Here is a 16,133-nt window from a genome sequence, read left to right on the forward strand (position 1 = left end):
AATAGACCCCTCGATCTTCTCAAAAGAAAAGTGAACAAATGTTGACATAGGCGTATGCCCATGACTTGTAATGTCCTTCATCTTTTTGGAATTCTTTGATATTATATGTCTATTGTGCTTATGCTCCCAAGTGTTAATGCTACCAACCTACATTAGCAATCATCACTGATGAAGCAAGGTGTGGTCTTGACAAGGATGATGCTTTCAAGATGACCACTCCTCCTTTTTTCATTGTGGCATTCACCTAAGAAATGGAAAGCATATATTCTTCATGTTCTATACAAAAAATCTACACTTCATCCTTTTTTTAGAAACTTGAGCTCGTCTCTCTCCCTTTGCATTGGTAATAGTTAGTGCATTGTTGCTTGTATGTAATAGTAGTGGCAATGATTTTAACACCTAGATTAATATATAATCCCACGTTGTATAATATCATGTGAGCTAAATGGTAGGATATTATAAAATCATGTAATATACAATGTACACAAAGGGTGTATTTATAGGCCTCTTTTAGAGTATATATACAAGGGCTATGTGCATAGGCCTCATTTAGAGTACATATACAAGGGGTGTATTTATATGCTTTCGTTAAGAGTACATATACAAGGGGTGTATTTATAGTCATCCTTTTGGAGTACATATACAAAAATGGGGTATCAATAACATAAAAGATGATGTATAGATACATTAAACCCTCTAGTAAATGATATTTTTTTATACATTAGTGGTTTCTAAAATGTATAAAAGGGGTTTATATATAAAGGCTTAAATGTATGTGATAAGATCATTTCTTAAAGAGCTACCACCTGGGTATAAAATGCACTTGGCTAGAAATACAAAAACACTTATAAAAAATATGAAACCAAAAGGTCAAAATATTAAGTCTTTTGTAGTAGAAGAAAAGATATGAAGATTAAAAATATATAGTGCTTGACCATTATGTTGGCCCATCATGACATCTAGACTATTTGTTGCATCTTGACACCTTAAGCACCATGGTAAAGTACGTATGAAATTATGGAACAAAATGGTTAAAATTATGGCAAAAGTGATTCATGTTGTGAACTCTTTGACGTTCTTAGGGCATATCTCGAGTTCCATCCCAACAAGAAAAAATATTAAGCTTTCCCATGCACGTGCTTGAGTGTGTTTTCTATTCGACGGCCTCTTAAAAAATTTATAGCTAAGGATTGTGGTCCCTACCTTTCCAACACTTTGTTCCCTAGAGAAGAATAGGAAAAGCACACATCTTTGTTGATACAAACTCTTAAACATTTCTATAGTAGATGGATTTGTTGACAAAAATTGTAGAGTTAATCTTTGAAGTTTACACATCATGCGTTAGCTTGTTTAAAGAGTAGATTAGAGACTTGAGAAAAATAATAAAGTTCATATTCAATGCTAAGTTATAAACCACTTGATTATTAAGATAACCACCAAAAAGTTATATAGCCACAAAAAATCACTTAGGCACATATAAAGTTTCAAAGAAGCTATTTTTTTCAACACTAAAGAGAACCATCTTTGCAGCTTTATGGCACTACATACACATACTCTTGTCAATAAATAGACGTCACTAGTGACGTAAGTAGTGAAGGAAACGATGACTAATGTGAAGAATCCTTATGTTGATGGAACATTAAGGGGAAAGTCTTGTATGTGAAAAGGAAATCACATTAATCTATGAACATGGAATAATGTGACACTTGTGAAAACAAAGATTCAATTAAAACTTAAAGATTGTAATATGTCTAGCATAACTCAAACTGTTTTCTTAAATATTAAATAAAGTCGAACGTATTTTCCTACAAATTTTCAGACAGTTCTAGCTAAGGTTATGATCACAGTAACATATTCCATTTACACTTAAAATAAAACAAAGGCTTAATTAGGCCAACTAGATATGCTACCTCTTTTGTTAGAAGGTAGAAGGATGCTTGATTTTCTACATGAGAGTTAAGAAGTAATGGGGATATCCTACCATTTTTTCTACTTGGATGGCTAATCAAATTTCTTTAGTGTTATAAATAATTAAGGAAACTAGATAGAGTGCCTTTAAAAAGGGGGGGGTGGTGTGCAGAAGATGTGTAAAAGCTTTAGTAGTTCATAAGTAGACAATGTTAGACAATTATATGAAAAATAGAACGTAATAGTTCAAATTCTAGGCCTACCATGTGTGATATGTTGCAAAGATAGTAGACTTAGAGAAGACCCAAGTAATGTCTATTTGAATTAGGTTCCTTCATTATGCAGTCATTATTTAGTCATGATCCAAGTTTGAATTACTATGTAAGTTAGATCATGCATTTGAGAACGAGTAAGGAAACTCTTACATGAAGCACAAGAGTTAGCATAATACCCTCCCCAAACAGAGGGTGGTGTGATGGTTGCATAAGTAGACTTAGAGAAGACCCAGGCAATGTCTATTTGAATTAGGTTCCTTCGTTATGTAGTTGTTAATTTAGTCATGATCCAAGTTTTAATCACTATGTAAATTAGACATTAAGTCCACCATGCATCCTAGGAGAGCACAAGCGTAAGGAAACTCTTACATGAAGCACAAGAGTTAGCATAATACCCTCCCCAAACATAGGGTGGTGTGATGGTTGCATAAGTGTAATGTCAAAGCTATTTAATTGGGCAAGTATATGTAAGGTATTGTAAGTAGCCTCAAGGAAAGCCAGAGGAGGAGGAGGGGGGGGGTGATTTTACCACATTAAAAGTAAGGTAAGGGAAGAACTAGACTTAAGATGCGTGCATTATATATAAGGGTACTGGCACCTAAGATATTGAATGCTTGTCCATAATCACACTTTGATTTTTGAGCTAGTGGGTAAGAACAACATAAATAATATTAGGGTGCATGCTAGAATCAGCTCATTCACATATACATTGAAATGCTTGGGGGGATGCCAAGATGGTTCCCTTCACAAGGTCACATGGAAGAAGAAACATTTGCATGCTAAAATAGGCACCCAGCATCGTTTTTTGGGATTAATTTTACTGGGATATGCCTTGTTTGAGTAAGGTCTGATGTTGTCTAAGGTCTACAATATGCTCCAAAGGCTATATGCTTGTTGGTGGAGGTATGCACAAATGAACTATATATATAGGTATATATGAAGACTGACATTATTAATTAGGATGTTTTGGGCATGTTCCAAGGTTGGGGGGAGGAGGAGATTTTATAAAAATCTATAATAAAATGGTATCCGATCTGGCAGTCATGGTAGCGAGGCAGACGTCTTAGCAGCAGTCATGGGGGAATTTCAATGGGTTGGAGAGAGAGAGAGAGAGAGTTTTCACTGACAAAGGGTCGAATTGTTGTAAGCTACTAGCATGGCGGAGCTCCTTGAGAGGCGAGTGACCAGGAGCCTCTCAAGCGAGCTTCAGAGCAGAGCCCAACAAGCCCAACAAGCTCAACCCCCTCACAGTAAGCCCCTCTTGGCCCCTGTTGCCAGCAGTGGCCACCCCATCAACAGAGCTGACTCGGATGGCTTCACCTTCGACCCCCTGCCCTACTGCCGTACAACCAGCGAGGAGATCTTCATCCATAATGGCGCCGCGGCTGCGGCCATTCCACAGACCCCTGGCATGGACTGCCTAGGGCTCCCCTCCTTCCCCTTGGCCTCCAGAAGGAATAGTGAGGAGCTCTTCAGCACTTGGCTCTCCAATCAAGAAGTAAGCTGTGCTTTGCTTCCCTTTGCCTTTCCAAAAGTTTTCAAGTTCACAAAAGTAAAATAAAATTTTGTAGGCCTGCATTCTTCTAAGAAACCTATCAATTTCAGTCTCTTGCATGATACAAAGCAGCCTTTTGTAAGGACCCTCACACACCATTGCTGATTTCCGTGAACCTTGTCTGCTGTTATGATTCAAGCAGTTAGAAGTAAAAGTCCCATTGTGCACATTCGATTGCTTTCGCTCACGAAGAGTGGCCTTATGCTATGAAATCTGTCATATCTAAATGTTTGAGAGAAGCTAGAAGTAATGCATAGAGCTACTTGCTAACAGCCAGAAGTTTCCTTGTGCACGTTCAATTGCTTTGGGCTCATGTTACACCACGTGGCACAAAGTCTGCCATATGTAAGCATTTTAGAGTATATGTAAGCGTTTTAGAGTAACTGGAAGTAATGCATAGAGCTACAGTCTACTTGCTGATCAACTGGTGGGTAGTGCTCCTCGTTGATCATTATGACTGAAAATGATTCATAATGGTTGGAAGAGACTCCTTACACATATTGGACAGCTTTGTAATGCTGTGGCTAGCCAGCCGCTACTTACATGTGGGTCATTGCTCATTGGTCATGTGTGTAAGACTAACTGTAAATAGATGTAAGGTGATCTATTAGTATTGCATCCAGTGGCTGTAGCCAACGAGGGGACACATACCTAGACATTCAGAGCCCTTACTAACTGGGGCAGAACAACCTATCTAGTACATGTAGGATTCAAAGTAGTTCAAAGGTCTCTCAGTCAGAAGGACTTGCTTTCAAGATTCTCGTCTTGTGTGTTATGGTCCATTGATCACATATGTTATGGTACTTCAAAGTAATTTGAAGTAAGGTCCTGAACCACTTATAGCACATGGACTGTTTAGTTTGTTTCCTACATTAGTTAAGCCATCAAAAGGCCTATGGCTGCTCAATTTGGCAAAGTGGGTGGCATGACGTCAAATGCAAGGCAGTGCAGAGATGTTGCAACCTGCAATGACAATGTCCACCCTGGACATGCCAATGCATCTCAGGAATGCATGTACCAATGATAAATCCAACAAAAGAAGTGGTAGAGGTTGATGAGCAAGAATTATCACACCACTGTTTGGTGAGTTTCTTTGATCCTAATCCAGCATGACCCCCTCACAGATCGAGCCATTCGAGAAGTGGTAGAAGTTGATGAGCAAGAATTATCACACCACTGTTTGGTGAGTTTCTTTGATCCTAATCCAGCATGACCCCCTCACAGATCTAGCCATTCAAGAAGCCCAATATGCATATTTATGAATGAGAGTATCATTGATAAATTCAGCACAAGAAGCAGTCATTCTGAGCAAGGGTTTATTATGCCTCTTATTGTGAACCTTGTAGAACTCAACACAGCATGCCCCTCAGAGGCCTATTCATTTTAAAAAGCTCAAATGAGGCTGTTTTAGATACACCTTATGAATTTTGAGACATTTGGAACATCCCACACCCAATCTCTTCCTCATCCATGGTACTTTTGAAATATCAGCCCTCTATACTCTTAAAAATGGTAAGGCCAAGGATCAGTAGGAGGATTCTGTGGTCCATTGAAGAGCATTGACTGAGGCAATTTTGTGGAAGTGGATCTTCGTAAGCAAAAATAGAGCTATGATGCTGTGATGCCTTATCTGTTGTAACCTTCTATCCTTTATTTTATATTATATCTGGCCTCTAGAAATCAGCAATTCAAAATAGCTTTCTTTGAAGCTGTGCTATGCAACAGGCTCCACATGTTCAGTGCTGGTAGAGCCCCATTTTGTAGAGTATGTCGCAATTTCCCGGTTACAGAGTGCATGATTAGTAACCTCATGCACTATTTAATCAGAACATCTTATACTTTCATTCACTTTCACTCTCATTGAGCAAAGAAAATACCTCGAAATGAGGGGTGGGAGGGGGAGGCATGGGGGTACAACTGGTCTTCAGGACCCAAGGCGGGTGTCTTACGTATGAATCTCTCTTATCCTACACTCTTCTATTTGATTTATTGCCTAGGAAATGACAATTACAACTTCACAGAAACCAAATGTAAGTTGCACATGGGATACTTAATATAGGAGTTTTCTGTTGTGTGTCCAAAGTATTGGTCTAAATATGCACACTTTAATATTGTTGGTCAGATTTTTGGTCATCCTTTAAAGACATGCTTTGATTGATGCAGGAACACGATGCAACCACCTCTCCACATCAGACGCGGGAAGCTTCTGGCAGGTGATGGATGCTCTTCTCAGGCATAGGTGATAATAATAGCTCTTGTCAGGCATATGTGATAATAATAGCTCTAATCCTCTCTAAGATAAAGACATGGAAGCAAGAAACCGTTTGCATGTCTGCAAAAAGTTCAAAAAGCTGTGACCCAAAATCATGGCTTTTTTTGTCTCAGGTTTTGAAAGATTTTAATGCATTGCTTTTATACATGTTAAAATATGCACTATGCTTATTTAGGGTTCTCCAAGCCCCTGCCTGTCTGTTCCTACTATATGGTCTCCTAATCAACATTTCTACTCGTAACACATCAGATGCACATCAACATCAAAGACCATAGCTAGAAGAGCCGTCTAGCTCACAACCCAGCCATGGCTTGTCCTGGAGCTCCTGGAGCCTGAGGCTAGACCAACACTAGGCCAAACAGTTTATCCAAACTTAGATTTTCCATACAAAGAGAGCCCACTAGCCGCATATATGGCTAGAGCTTGACCAAGCCATGATCTGGATCCTTGTCCCTTGGATATCCACCTGGTGGAAACCTTGATTATTAGCAGTCTTCCCACTTATAGAAGTGTTGAGTTGTTTCCAATTAGGAACTTATTTTGGTCAGAGGGTGTAATTAGAACTGTCTTTCATGAACCAAAAGTAGCGTTGGCCTTTCTTGAAAGACCTTTCAGGAACAAGAATGGTCAAGTGGAGAGTGCAGAAGGTTTTGAGAAATTTTGATTAAGAACTTCTCTGTTTGATGGGGGCTCTAGTTTGTTTGTTGGGAGGGAATATGTTTTGTGCCCAACAATAATTGGGCTGGCGTTAATGTTGAGGCTAGGCTATCACTCAATAATTATGGGACCGGTGTGAAGTGACCTTAGGATTAAGGACATGTTTTCAGTAATAACTATGAGAAAACTGAAAGGTGATGGGAAGATTGTCAGCCAAGGTCATCAAAGAGTTGGGGTTTCTCTTTTCTCACACGCATATATATGTAGGCTGACAAAAACAGGAAAAAGAACTGGTTCCTAGCAGACAAACTGAGTGTACTGTTAAAATGCAAGATGAGGCATCCTAACCAATGAGAGTCCACTGTGATTGAATGATAACTGGATTGTCTAAGTAATTATGTCAATAATGTTAAAATATTGCATCTCTCCTTATGCTGTCGTGGAGTCCTGTCGGCCTGTTTTCTACAGCCGATTGCATCATGCGCAAGTATATAAGAGTTGCTCTCTTTTATTCATTCTATCATCAGTCATTGCCCTATTTGCTGGCTCTTGTACTCTGTAACCTCAAGCTGATAAAGCTCTAGTTCTTGCTTGCAATCTTTCTCTCTCTCGTGTTTATTTGCTTCCGCTTGTGCACATTCTTTCATGGTATCATACGCCTAGGCTCTGGCTGCTGCACAATCTACTTCTCTCCGTTTTCTGCTTCCCTAGATTCTCCAGGCTATAGATCCTTCATATATTGGCTGCGTTTCTTCTTCTTAGCTGCGTTTTTTGCTCTACAAGCTCTCCAACTGCTGTCGGCCAGCCCCCAGGCTGCACTTTCTTCTATAGAGGCAAGTGGAGGAGTTCTAGCTGCAGATTCAGTAAGTGCATCAGACAAATGGCACATCAGCTCTTCTCCCCTCCAAGATCCCCTCCCTCTTCCGGTAGAAGGTTCCCGGTGGTGTGCTTTTTGGGTTTCTTTTGCTGCTGTCCAGCCTGCATCTTCAGAGGGGGCTATTAGTCCCTAGTTGGATCCTGTGGACAGGTGCTTGAGAGAGCACGTGGATTGCTTAGCTACTGAGGAACAAGGAGGAAAAGCTGAGTGGTTCAAACTATGATCACTGGAAGCTACAGATGAAGGTCTAGTTCACACACAAGGGACTCTGTGAGATTGTTCAAGGCCACAAACGAAAGCCCGAACGCCCTACCAACTCTAGGAAGCGGACTCAGGACCAAGAGGATGCCTTTCTCACAGAACTTTCAGCTTGGGAGAATCAAAACTCAAAAGCTCACTCTGCACTAGTATGAGCCATCTCACCAGAGGTCTCCCCCGCCGTGCAAACATTGGATTGTGCTACCTCTGTTTGGAGAAAGCTGACAGATCTATAAGCACGGGACTCTACAATGCGGTCTATAACCTATTGGGTCAGCTCTTTTCCCTGAGTTTTCAGCAGGGACTTCCATGCAGTCATTTGTGATGAAGGTTAAGGTAATTCGTGACCAATTAGTGGGTTTTCAGCAAGGACTTCCAATTAGTGGCAATGGGTATTGCCCTGACCTCTTCTCAGTTAGCTGCTCTCCTCCTCATCAGGCTTCCTGCAGATTATGACATGGTTTCCCGAGCTTTGTGGGTTCAGATCACAACACGTTCCCTCGAGTTTGATGATCTGTGTACTCTCCTCTTGGAAGAGGAATCCATCCTAGTTTCACAGGGAAAATTGAAAGTTTCATCATCTATTGGACCTGATCAGGCACTCGATGGTGCAGAAGAAAGTTCAGAGTTGGTGTTACAAGTGTGGGAAGAAAGGCCACCTGTCAAAGGATTGTCAATCCAAGGACAAAGGCAAAGCCAGGGACAAGGGCAAGTCTTCAAAGTAGGGCAAAGACAAGTCACATGACACTGACACAGACTCGTCTAGTGATAACCCCAGCTCTCCCAAGGCCTTATAGTCTAGAGAGAACATGATTGGTGTCCTGCTCTGATCCTAAGGGCATCCCCTCGCGTGCTGTCTTCCAGAAACGGCTTGTGGACGGGAGAGGGGGCTTTCAAAAAGCTCGCTTATATTAAATCCGGAGCATGGGACCCGTGTGTCGGAGTTCCAAGTATGAAGATAGGCAAGTTTACTTGATGGTCCGGATGAGTTCCAGGATCAACCAAGTTTCCTTCATGGTTCGGATGAGTTCCAGAACTATTGGTCAGCACAGACTATGGACAGGATGTGTTCCATGTTCATTTGTTCGAGGTTATTGGATGTGATGTGTTCATAGTTCTACTTTGAGTTTGGAGCCAAGCAGATTTTCTTTTGCTCTTTATAGTGGCATTATGTTTTCTGAAGACAACAAGCTGACATGTGCATTTTCCGAGGTGTACTCAGTACTGGCCATGGTGTCCATGGTCGCACCTTCGTCATCAGTTTTCTTCGGACTTTTTTTGCACACTTCAAGATGTAGAGGGGGTGTTAAAATATTGCATCTCTCCTTATGCTGTCGTGGAGTCTTGTCGGCCTGTTTTCTACAATCGACTGCTTCATGCACAAGTATATAAGAGTTGCTCTCTTTTATTCATTCTATCATCATTCATTGCCCTATTTGCTGGCTCTTTTACTCTGTAACCTCAAGCTAATAAAGCTCTAGTTCTTGCTTGCAATCTTTCTCTCTCTCTCATGTTTATTTGCTTCCGCTTGTGCACATTCTTTCAAATAATTGTAAGAAATTATAGATTGCTCCAATTTGATGCATAAGGCTTAATTTTGGAAAGGCCCCAAAATTTTGTGGTTGCAAGAGCTTCAATTTGATGTTTTTCACCATATTTCAAAAGAGCCCCTTTTTTTATAACATTGCAAGAGCTCCAATTGAAGCAAAGGGCTGAATTGTTGCAAAAGCCCCAAAAATCTGGCATGCATAACCTCTAATTTGGTGAATTTTCCCAAATTTTGTCCCCAAATTTTTATGATTGCAGACTCTACAATTTGGCCAATCTTGAATTTTGTCCCCAAATTTTTATGGCTGTCACACAGCCTGTAAAACATTGGCAGCATGTCACCCACAATCTCACCAACCATGCCAGTGGCATAAGTGCGGAGTTGTTATCTTGGTGTGTAACCTATAATAGTGCAGGTAGATTAGTGATTAATGAGGGGTTACTCATGAAGTCATTCTAAGCCGTGTCGCATCCCTAGCCATCTGGCTTCCGCAACACACACCCGGACTGCCCTTGCTTCCGCAGTACTGGTGTCCCCACCATCGCCAACCTGGAGAACTATCCCTCCCACCTCCCAACAAGTGAGAGTAGTTGGCTTCCCTAGATCGAAAATGGTGCACTAATCCCTTCTACCAAGGAGAAGCATCCCCTTGCCCGTCTCCAGTGGAACCCAAGGAGGTGGTATAGGCATGACCGCACCATCTAGTTGGAGGCTCCCAGCATTCCCTTCCTTCAGTGTTTGGCCAAGTTGGGCCACCGCATTTTGTTATAGAGATAGATGGCATCCCAATGACCTTCAAAGATTACTCTCTTCCTTTGGTTGCTTGCACATTGCAGGCTTGCAGTGGGCATACAGCTAGCTGTTGCAAGATATCGAGCTTCATGCAGTCGTTGTGGCGGCCATGAGGAGTCACAACAACATTACCATTGGAATTGCTTGAAGGCATAGCAGGTTTGGTGGAGGATTCTATGCTTGTTCACTTCCAATCCTAGTACACTCAGCTTCATCACCCGAGGCACGATTGCTTGGGCCATGAAGGTGGGTGCAGTTCTACCATACAAGGTGGATGGCATAGGCCTCGCCCTTCCAACTCACAATTTTGGATTTCGGATTATCACATAATCATGAATGTATGTGTTGTGTGAGTCGTGACACAAGATAAGGCACATAGAAAGTGGGATCTTATCGTGCAATATGCTCTATTAGGGGTACTTGAAGCTAAAGGCAGTTTATTTCAAATGTGGTGAAAAAGAGTAAGCGCACAGTGCTACATTGCTTACTTCATGTCTTTGGACACAATTTAATAGAAAGTATGCAACTCATAGCCTATGCAAATATATTTGAAGTTGAAAACATATTTTGAATCTTGTTAGAGAATCCTAAGCTAGGATGACCTACATGCGGCCGTTCTCCAAGTGGTTTAAGTGACACATACCGACACGTATGGGGTCATGGCATACGACAAGAAAAGGTTCTATTGATGTACAAATGTAGCACTGATGAGCCAATGAGGTGATAGCCCAAGTGGTGAAGGTGTTTGCCTAGGACCAGGAGGTCATGGGTTCAAAACTCCACAAGGTGCGTCCTTGGCGGCATCATCTACGGGCAGATAAAATGCATCTATGGGTGGTGAAAAATGGTAACTACGGGAGGATCTTGGACCTAAGACTAGTTAGAAAAAAAATAAAAAATAAAAAATAAAAAATGTAGCATTGATGATGATGAGCTAGTGCCACATAGCACCTCTGTGCATGGGTGCATGTGACCATAGTTGTCAGGTATGAAAAGTTCGATTCGGTACGGAACGTTCAAATACTATCTCGAAACGAACCGCTAAATTTCGAAAATAAAAATATGTGGAGATACGGTCAATTTAAAAAATACTTAAAAATATAAACATATATTGTTGTACACACATACACATAGATGCAAAACTTAGAGAAGTTACAACTTACCCAAAACATTAGAAATTTAGAATGTTGCATAGAAATGAAAGTAGACAAATGTACATGTGAAAGAGTCATGAATATATATAAAGCTGCAAAAGTTGGCATGGGCAAGTACAAAAATGTGAGTAAAAAAATGCAAAAAGGCTAAAAGCCTAGCTACTAGATACTGGAGGTGAGAAGGACTCGTCTCCTATCAATCTCCTCTAGCTCTTTGTAGAGCTCCATATATATGGCCTCCTTCTCTGCATTACGCTCCTTGTGGACACTTTTAAGAGTGTCCACCATCAACTTGAATTCGTCAACGTTTACCTACAAGTTTTGTAATTGATTACAGGTCCCAGGCTTATTAGTCAAATCCACAAGTTACAATATATTTCAATTGTAAATAATAAAATATTAAAAGTTATGTATGTCTAACGTAACAATATACCTGTCTAGCTTGAGTCATATCGTGCATTGCACGCACCATGCGCAAGTTATTGTGGCAATAGACTAGCCGCTCTAATTGTTGTCTCGTGCTCAACCGATTGCGTAACCTCGTGTGTATAAGTGAGTAGGAACTCCAGTTGCTCTCACATGCACCCAAAGAGCAATCCTAATCCATAATAAAAATAAACAATGTTCAGGATTCTAGTATCTACACATAACTATAATTTTAGCTCAAGTCTTAAGAGTTAGAATCTCTTAACAAGTTAGTAACTTAGTGGTTAGTGGTTACCTATGTTAGAATCCTCAAAGATACTTTTTGTACGTTGTGTGGGAGAAGGAATTAGGGTTAGGTTATGTGGGAGACATACACAGAGAAGCAAGGGAGAGAGAGAGAGAGAGAGAGTTGTGGGGATAAGTCAACTCATGAGGCATGAGTGTGTGACTCCCCTATCACACATGTATATTGCACTAGTACACATAGTGCACTTAGTACATTAAAAGTACTAAGTGTACTATGTACTATAACTTATGGGCTTGTACACACTATAAGGGTGGGCATAACGCCTTTACCCCAACAACCTCCCACTTAAAGGCAAAGTGCCCTTAAGTAAAGGAAAAGAAAAAAAATCAGCATGTACATGATAATATACAAGGCCATATCAAGGCTGAAACTGGCCTCATCCAATGCCCATCAAGTGTCTGCAATGAGCAAACCGCTCCGGAGGCAAACTCTTTGTCAACAGATCAGCCGGGTTGTCATCCGTGTGAATCTTAACAAGCTGAATTTGCTTGTTCTCTATCACCTCTCTGATGAAGTGATACTTCACATCCACATGCTTCGTCTTTGCATGAAAGACAGGGTTCTTGGCCAACTGGATGGCACTCTGACTGTCACAATGCAACAATGGAATATCCCCTGTATAGCCCAAATCAACCACTAATCGAGATAGCCATAATGCCTCCTTGCAAGCCTCTGTGGCTGCAATGTACTCGGCCTCTGTAGTAGATAAGGCAGTGCACTTCTGCATCCTGGATATCCATGACACAGCACCTCCTGTGAATGTAAACACATAACCGGTAGTAGACTTCCGGTTATCTGGATGACCGGCATAATCCGAATCCGTGTAACCATGCACTAATGCATCCTGTTTGCCAAAGCAAATGCACATATCCTGTGTGCCCTTCAGGTATCTCATGACACCTTTCACTGCTTCCCAATGCTTCTTGCCAGGGTTGGCCATGTATCTAGAAACCACTCCCACTGCAAATGCAATGTCCGGCCTAGTAGCAACCTTGGCATACATGAGACTGCCACAAGCTGAAGCATACGGAATCTTGGCCATATCAGCCCTGTCTCTATCTGACTGTGGGCTGTCCATAGCACTGAGTTTCACATATGGAGGCAAAGGAGTACTAGTCTTCTTCCCCCCGTCCATATTGAACCTCTGCAAGACTTTGCCAATGTATTCCTTCTGAGACAAATACAACACACGCTGATTTCTGTCCCGAAGTATCCGCATACCCAAGATGTGATTTGCATCACCCAAATCCTTCATATCAAAGGTTTGATGCAGCCTCTGCTTCAAGGTATCCATCTCCTTACGAGATTTCCCGGCAATCAACATATCATCAACATACAAGATGAGGATCAATAGACTGCCATCCAAAGCTTTTTTGGTGTACAAGCAGTGATCTATGTCACTTCTCCTGAATTTCTGGGATTTCATGAATGTATCAAATTTGTGATACCATTCCCTTGGTGCCTGTTTGAGCCCATAAAGACTCTTTTTCAGCTTGCATACAAGCTTCTCCTTTCCACTCACTGCATAACCCTCTGGCTGCTGCATATATATCTCCTCATGGAGATCACCGTGAAGAAAAGCAGTCTTCACATCCATCTGAATCAAGTCCAGATCATCATGAGCAACCAAAGCCAATACAGCTCTAAGTGTGGTCATTTTGACCACTGGAGAGAAGATCTCATCAAAGTCCACACCATATTCCTGCTTGAAGCCCTTAGCCACTAACCTGGCTTTGTATCTTGGCTTTGCATCTGGTGCAACTTTGAGCCTGTATACCCACTTGCATGGCAAAACCTTCTTGCCTGCAGGTAAATGCACCAACTTCCATGTCCCATTTTTATGCAGAGAATCCATCTCTGACTTCATGGCACGCTCCCATAGAGCCTTGTCTGCCCTCTGTAAAGCCTCCTTGTAACATGAGGGCTCCCCACAGTCAGTGAGCATCAAGTAGTCAACCCCTGGAACAAACCTGTCAGGGGCTCTGGAGGGTCTTGTGGACCTCCGTACCCAATGACCATCATTTGCAGGTTGCTGTCCAGCCTGCATATCACCCATTGGTGGCTCCTGTTCCATGCCATAAGGCTGAAATATCATGCCCGGTATCTCCTCTAACTGTGGTATATCCATAGGGATATCTTCTGCCATCTCTGGCTGTCCATTTGGACCATTTTCAGCACCATTTAAGGGCTGGTTTTCCTGCTGTAATGGCTGATTTACAGCCCTTTGTTGTTGTCCATGATGTCCATCATCATCAAAGATGACTCTGCCAGGCTCCTGTTGCCTTGCAGGCTTCTTATACATGCATGTTTCATCAAAAATGACATCATTGCTGCGTATGATCTTTCTATTCATGGGATCCCAAAGTCTATACCCCATTTCACCTCTGTCACCATATCCTAGGAATATGCATTTGTGAGACTTAGGATCAAGTTTGGTGCGCATTTCCCTGCGTATGTGCACGTACGCAACGCAACCAAACACTCTCAAGTGCTTGTATGACGGAGGCTTCCCTGTCCATACTTCTTCTGGCACTTTCCCACCAAGCCTCGTGTTAGGTGACCTGTTTATAAGGTGAACGGCTGTCATAACAGCTTCAGCCCAAAAACCATGAGGTAATGCAGCATGTGACAACATAGAACGGACCTTCTCTTGAATGGTCCTGTTCATCCTCTCTGCTGTCCCGTTTTGTGGAGGATCATAAGGAGTAGAGAGCTCCCTCTTGATGCCTTTAGCATCACAAAAGTCCTGAAACTGTTTGGACATATACTCTCCACCATTGTCGGAACGCAAAGCCTTCAGTGTTTTGCCAGTTTGATTCTCAACATGAGCAACAAACTTTTGAAACACTGAGAATGTATCACTCTTCAAACGAAGAGGATAGACCCACACCTTGCGTGTGGCATCATCAATAAAAGACACAAAATATTTTGCCCCTCCCAAAGAAAGCTGAGGCATCTCACATACATCTGTATGCACAAGCTCTAACTGAGCATCTTTCTGTCCAAGAGCTTTCTTGTGGGGGCACTGTAGTTGCCTACCATATATACAATGCTCACAAAACTGAAAACTTGAAAACTTTCGAGAAGGCAAGTAACCCAAACGAGACAATTGCTCCATTCCTTTGACACTCATGTGTCCCAACCGGCTATGCCACATAGAGATTTCCGGCAGCTCGGTTGCATTTACATTAGCATGGTGACAAACACCTGCATGCATAAAGTAAAGAGTGTCCACCTTAGAGCCTCTGGCAACAACCAGTGAGCCCTTACTAATTTTCCACTTTCCACTACCAAATGTGGTAACATAATCAGCATCATCAAGCTGTCCAGTAGAAAGCAGATTCTTCTTGATCTCAGGCACATGCCTGACATCATGGAGCATAAGCTGTGAGCCATCTGAAAACACAAGCCTCACATCACCTCTGCCAAGAATCTTGCATGCATGGTTATCACCCAAATAAACCACTCCTTCATTGCCAGGCAGTATACCTGACAAACAAGTCTCTGCAACCTGTGACATGAAAGGAGGCACCTGAATCAATGATCCATGAGTGCATACCATGACCACCTGTAAGAAGTGAATGGGCATCAAGTGAAGACGTAAATAGGACCTCATCCTCACTGCCACCTGCATGTGACACATTGATTTCTTCAATCTTGACTCCACTTTTGCCCTTTGGCTTTACATCTTTGGCTTCATCTTTCTCTTTGTCTTTGCCTTTTCCCTTTTCCTTTTGATCATTTTTCCATTTGTAGCATTGCTTTTTAATGTGTCCCTTCTTGCCACAATAATGGCATTCCAAATCCTTTTTGGAGCGAGACTTGCTCCTTCCCCTTTCTTGGCTTTTCCCCCTTTGCTGGGATCTCCCACGTGCATTCATTGCATTGGACTTTCCAACAGAGTTGTTTTTCCTGTTCATCTCTTCTTGAAGAAGAGCACCCTCAACATCTGCATATGACAGCATAGCATGCGAATTGCTAGTGGCTGTCCTGAATGTGTCCCAACTCTCTGGCAAAGTGCATAACAGAAAAGTGGCTTTGAACTCATCGTCCATTGCCAACTTTTGATTAATGACCTGGCTGACAATACCATTAAACTTATT

General features: G+C 41.8%; 1 protein-coding gene across 3 annotated transcripts in view; it reads left to right on the top strand.

Annotated features, from left to right (window-relative positions):
- The first annotated feature begins 2,883 nt into the window (after positions 1–2,883).
- LOC147604620 (protein CYCLOPS-like) overlaps positions 2,884–16,133 on the top strand; it is a 29,744-nt gene continuing 16,494 nt past the window's right edge. For 2 of the 3 annotated variants that reach the window (XM_086794570.1, XM_086794571.1), the window contains exons 1-2: positions 2,884–3,681; positions 5,902–5,951. In XM_086794570.1, coding sequence (XP_086650696.1) covers positions 3,340–3,681; positions 5,902–5,951 — 392 coding nt within the window. In that variant the 5' untranslated portion in view covers positions 2,884–3,339. Of the gene's footprint in view, positions 3,682–5,901; positions 5,978–16,133 lie in introns of all 3 variants that reach the window. The other variant, XM_086794572.1, reaches the window with a different exon arrangement.

The sequence above is a fragment of the Cibotium barometz genome, chromosome 61, assembly GCF_041138505.1.
Source record: "Cibotium barometz isolate CiBa-2024 chromosome 61, ASM4113850v1, whole genome shotgun sequence".
NCBI lineage: Eukaryota > Viridiplantae > Streptophyta > Polypodiopsida > Cyatheales > Cibotiaceae > Cibotium > Cibotium barometz.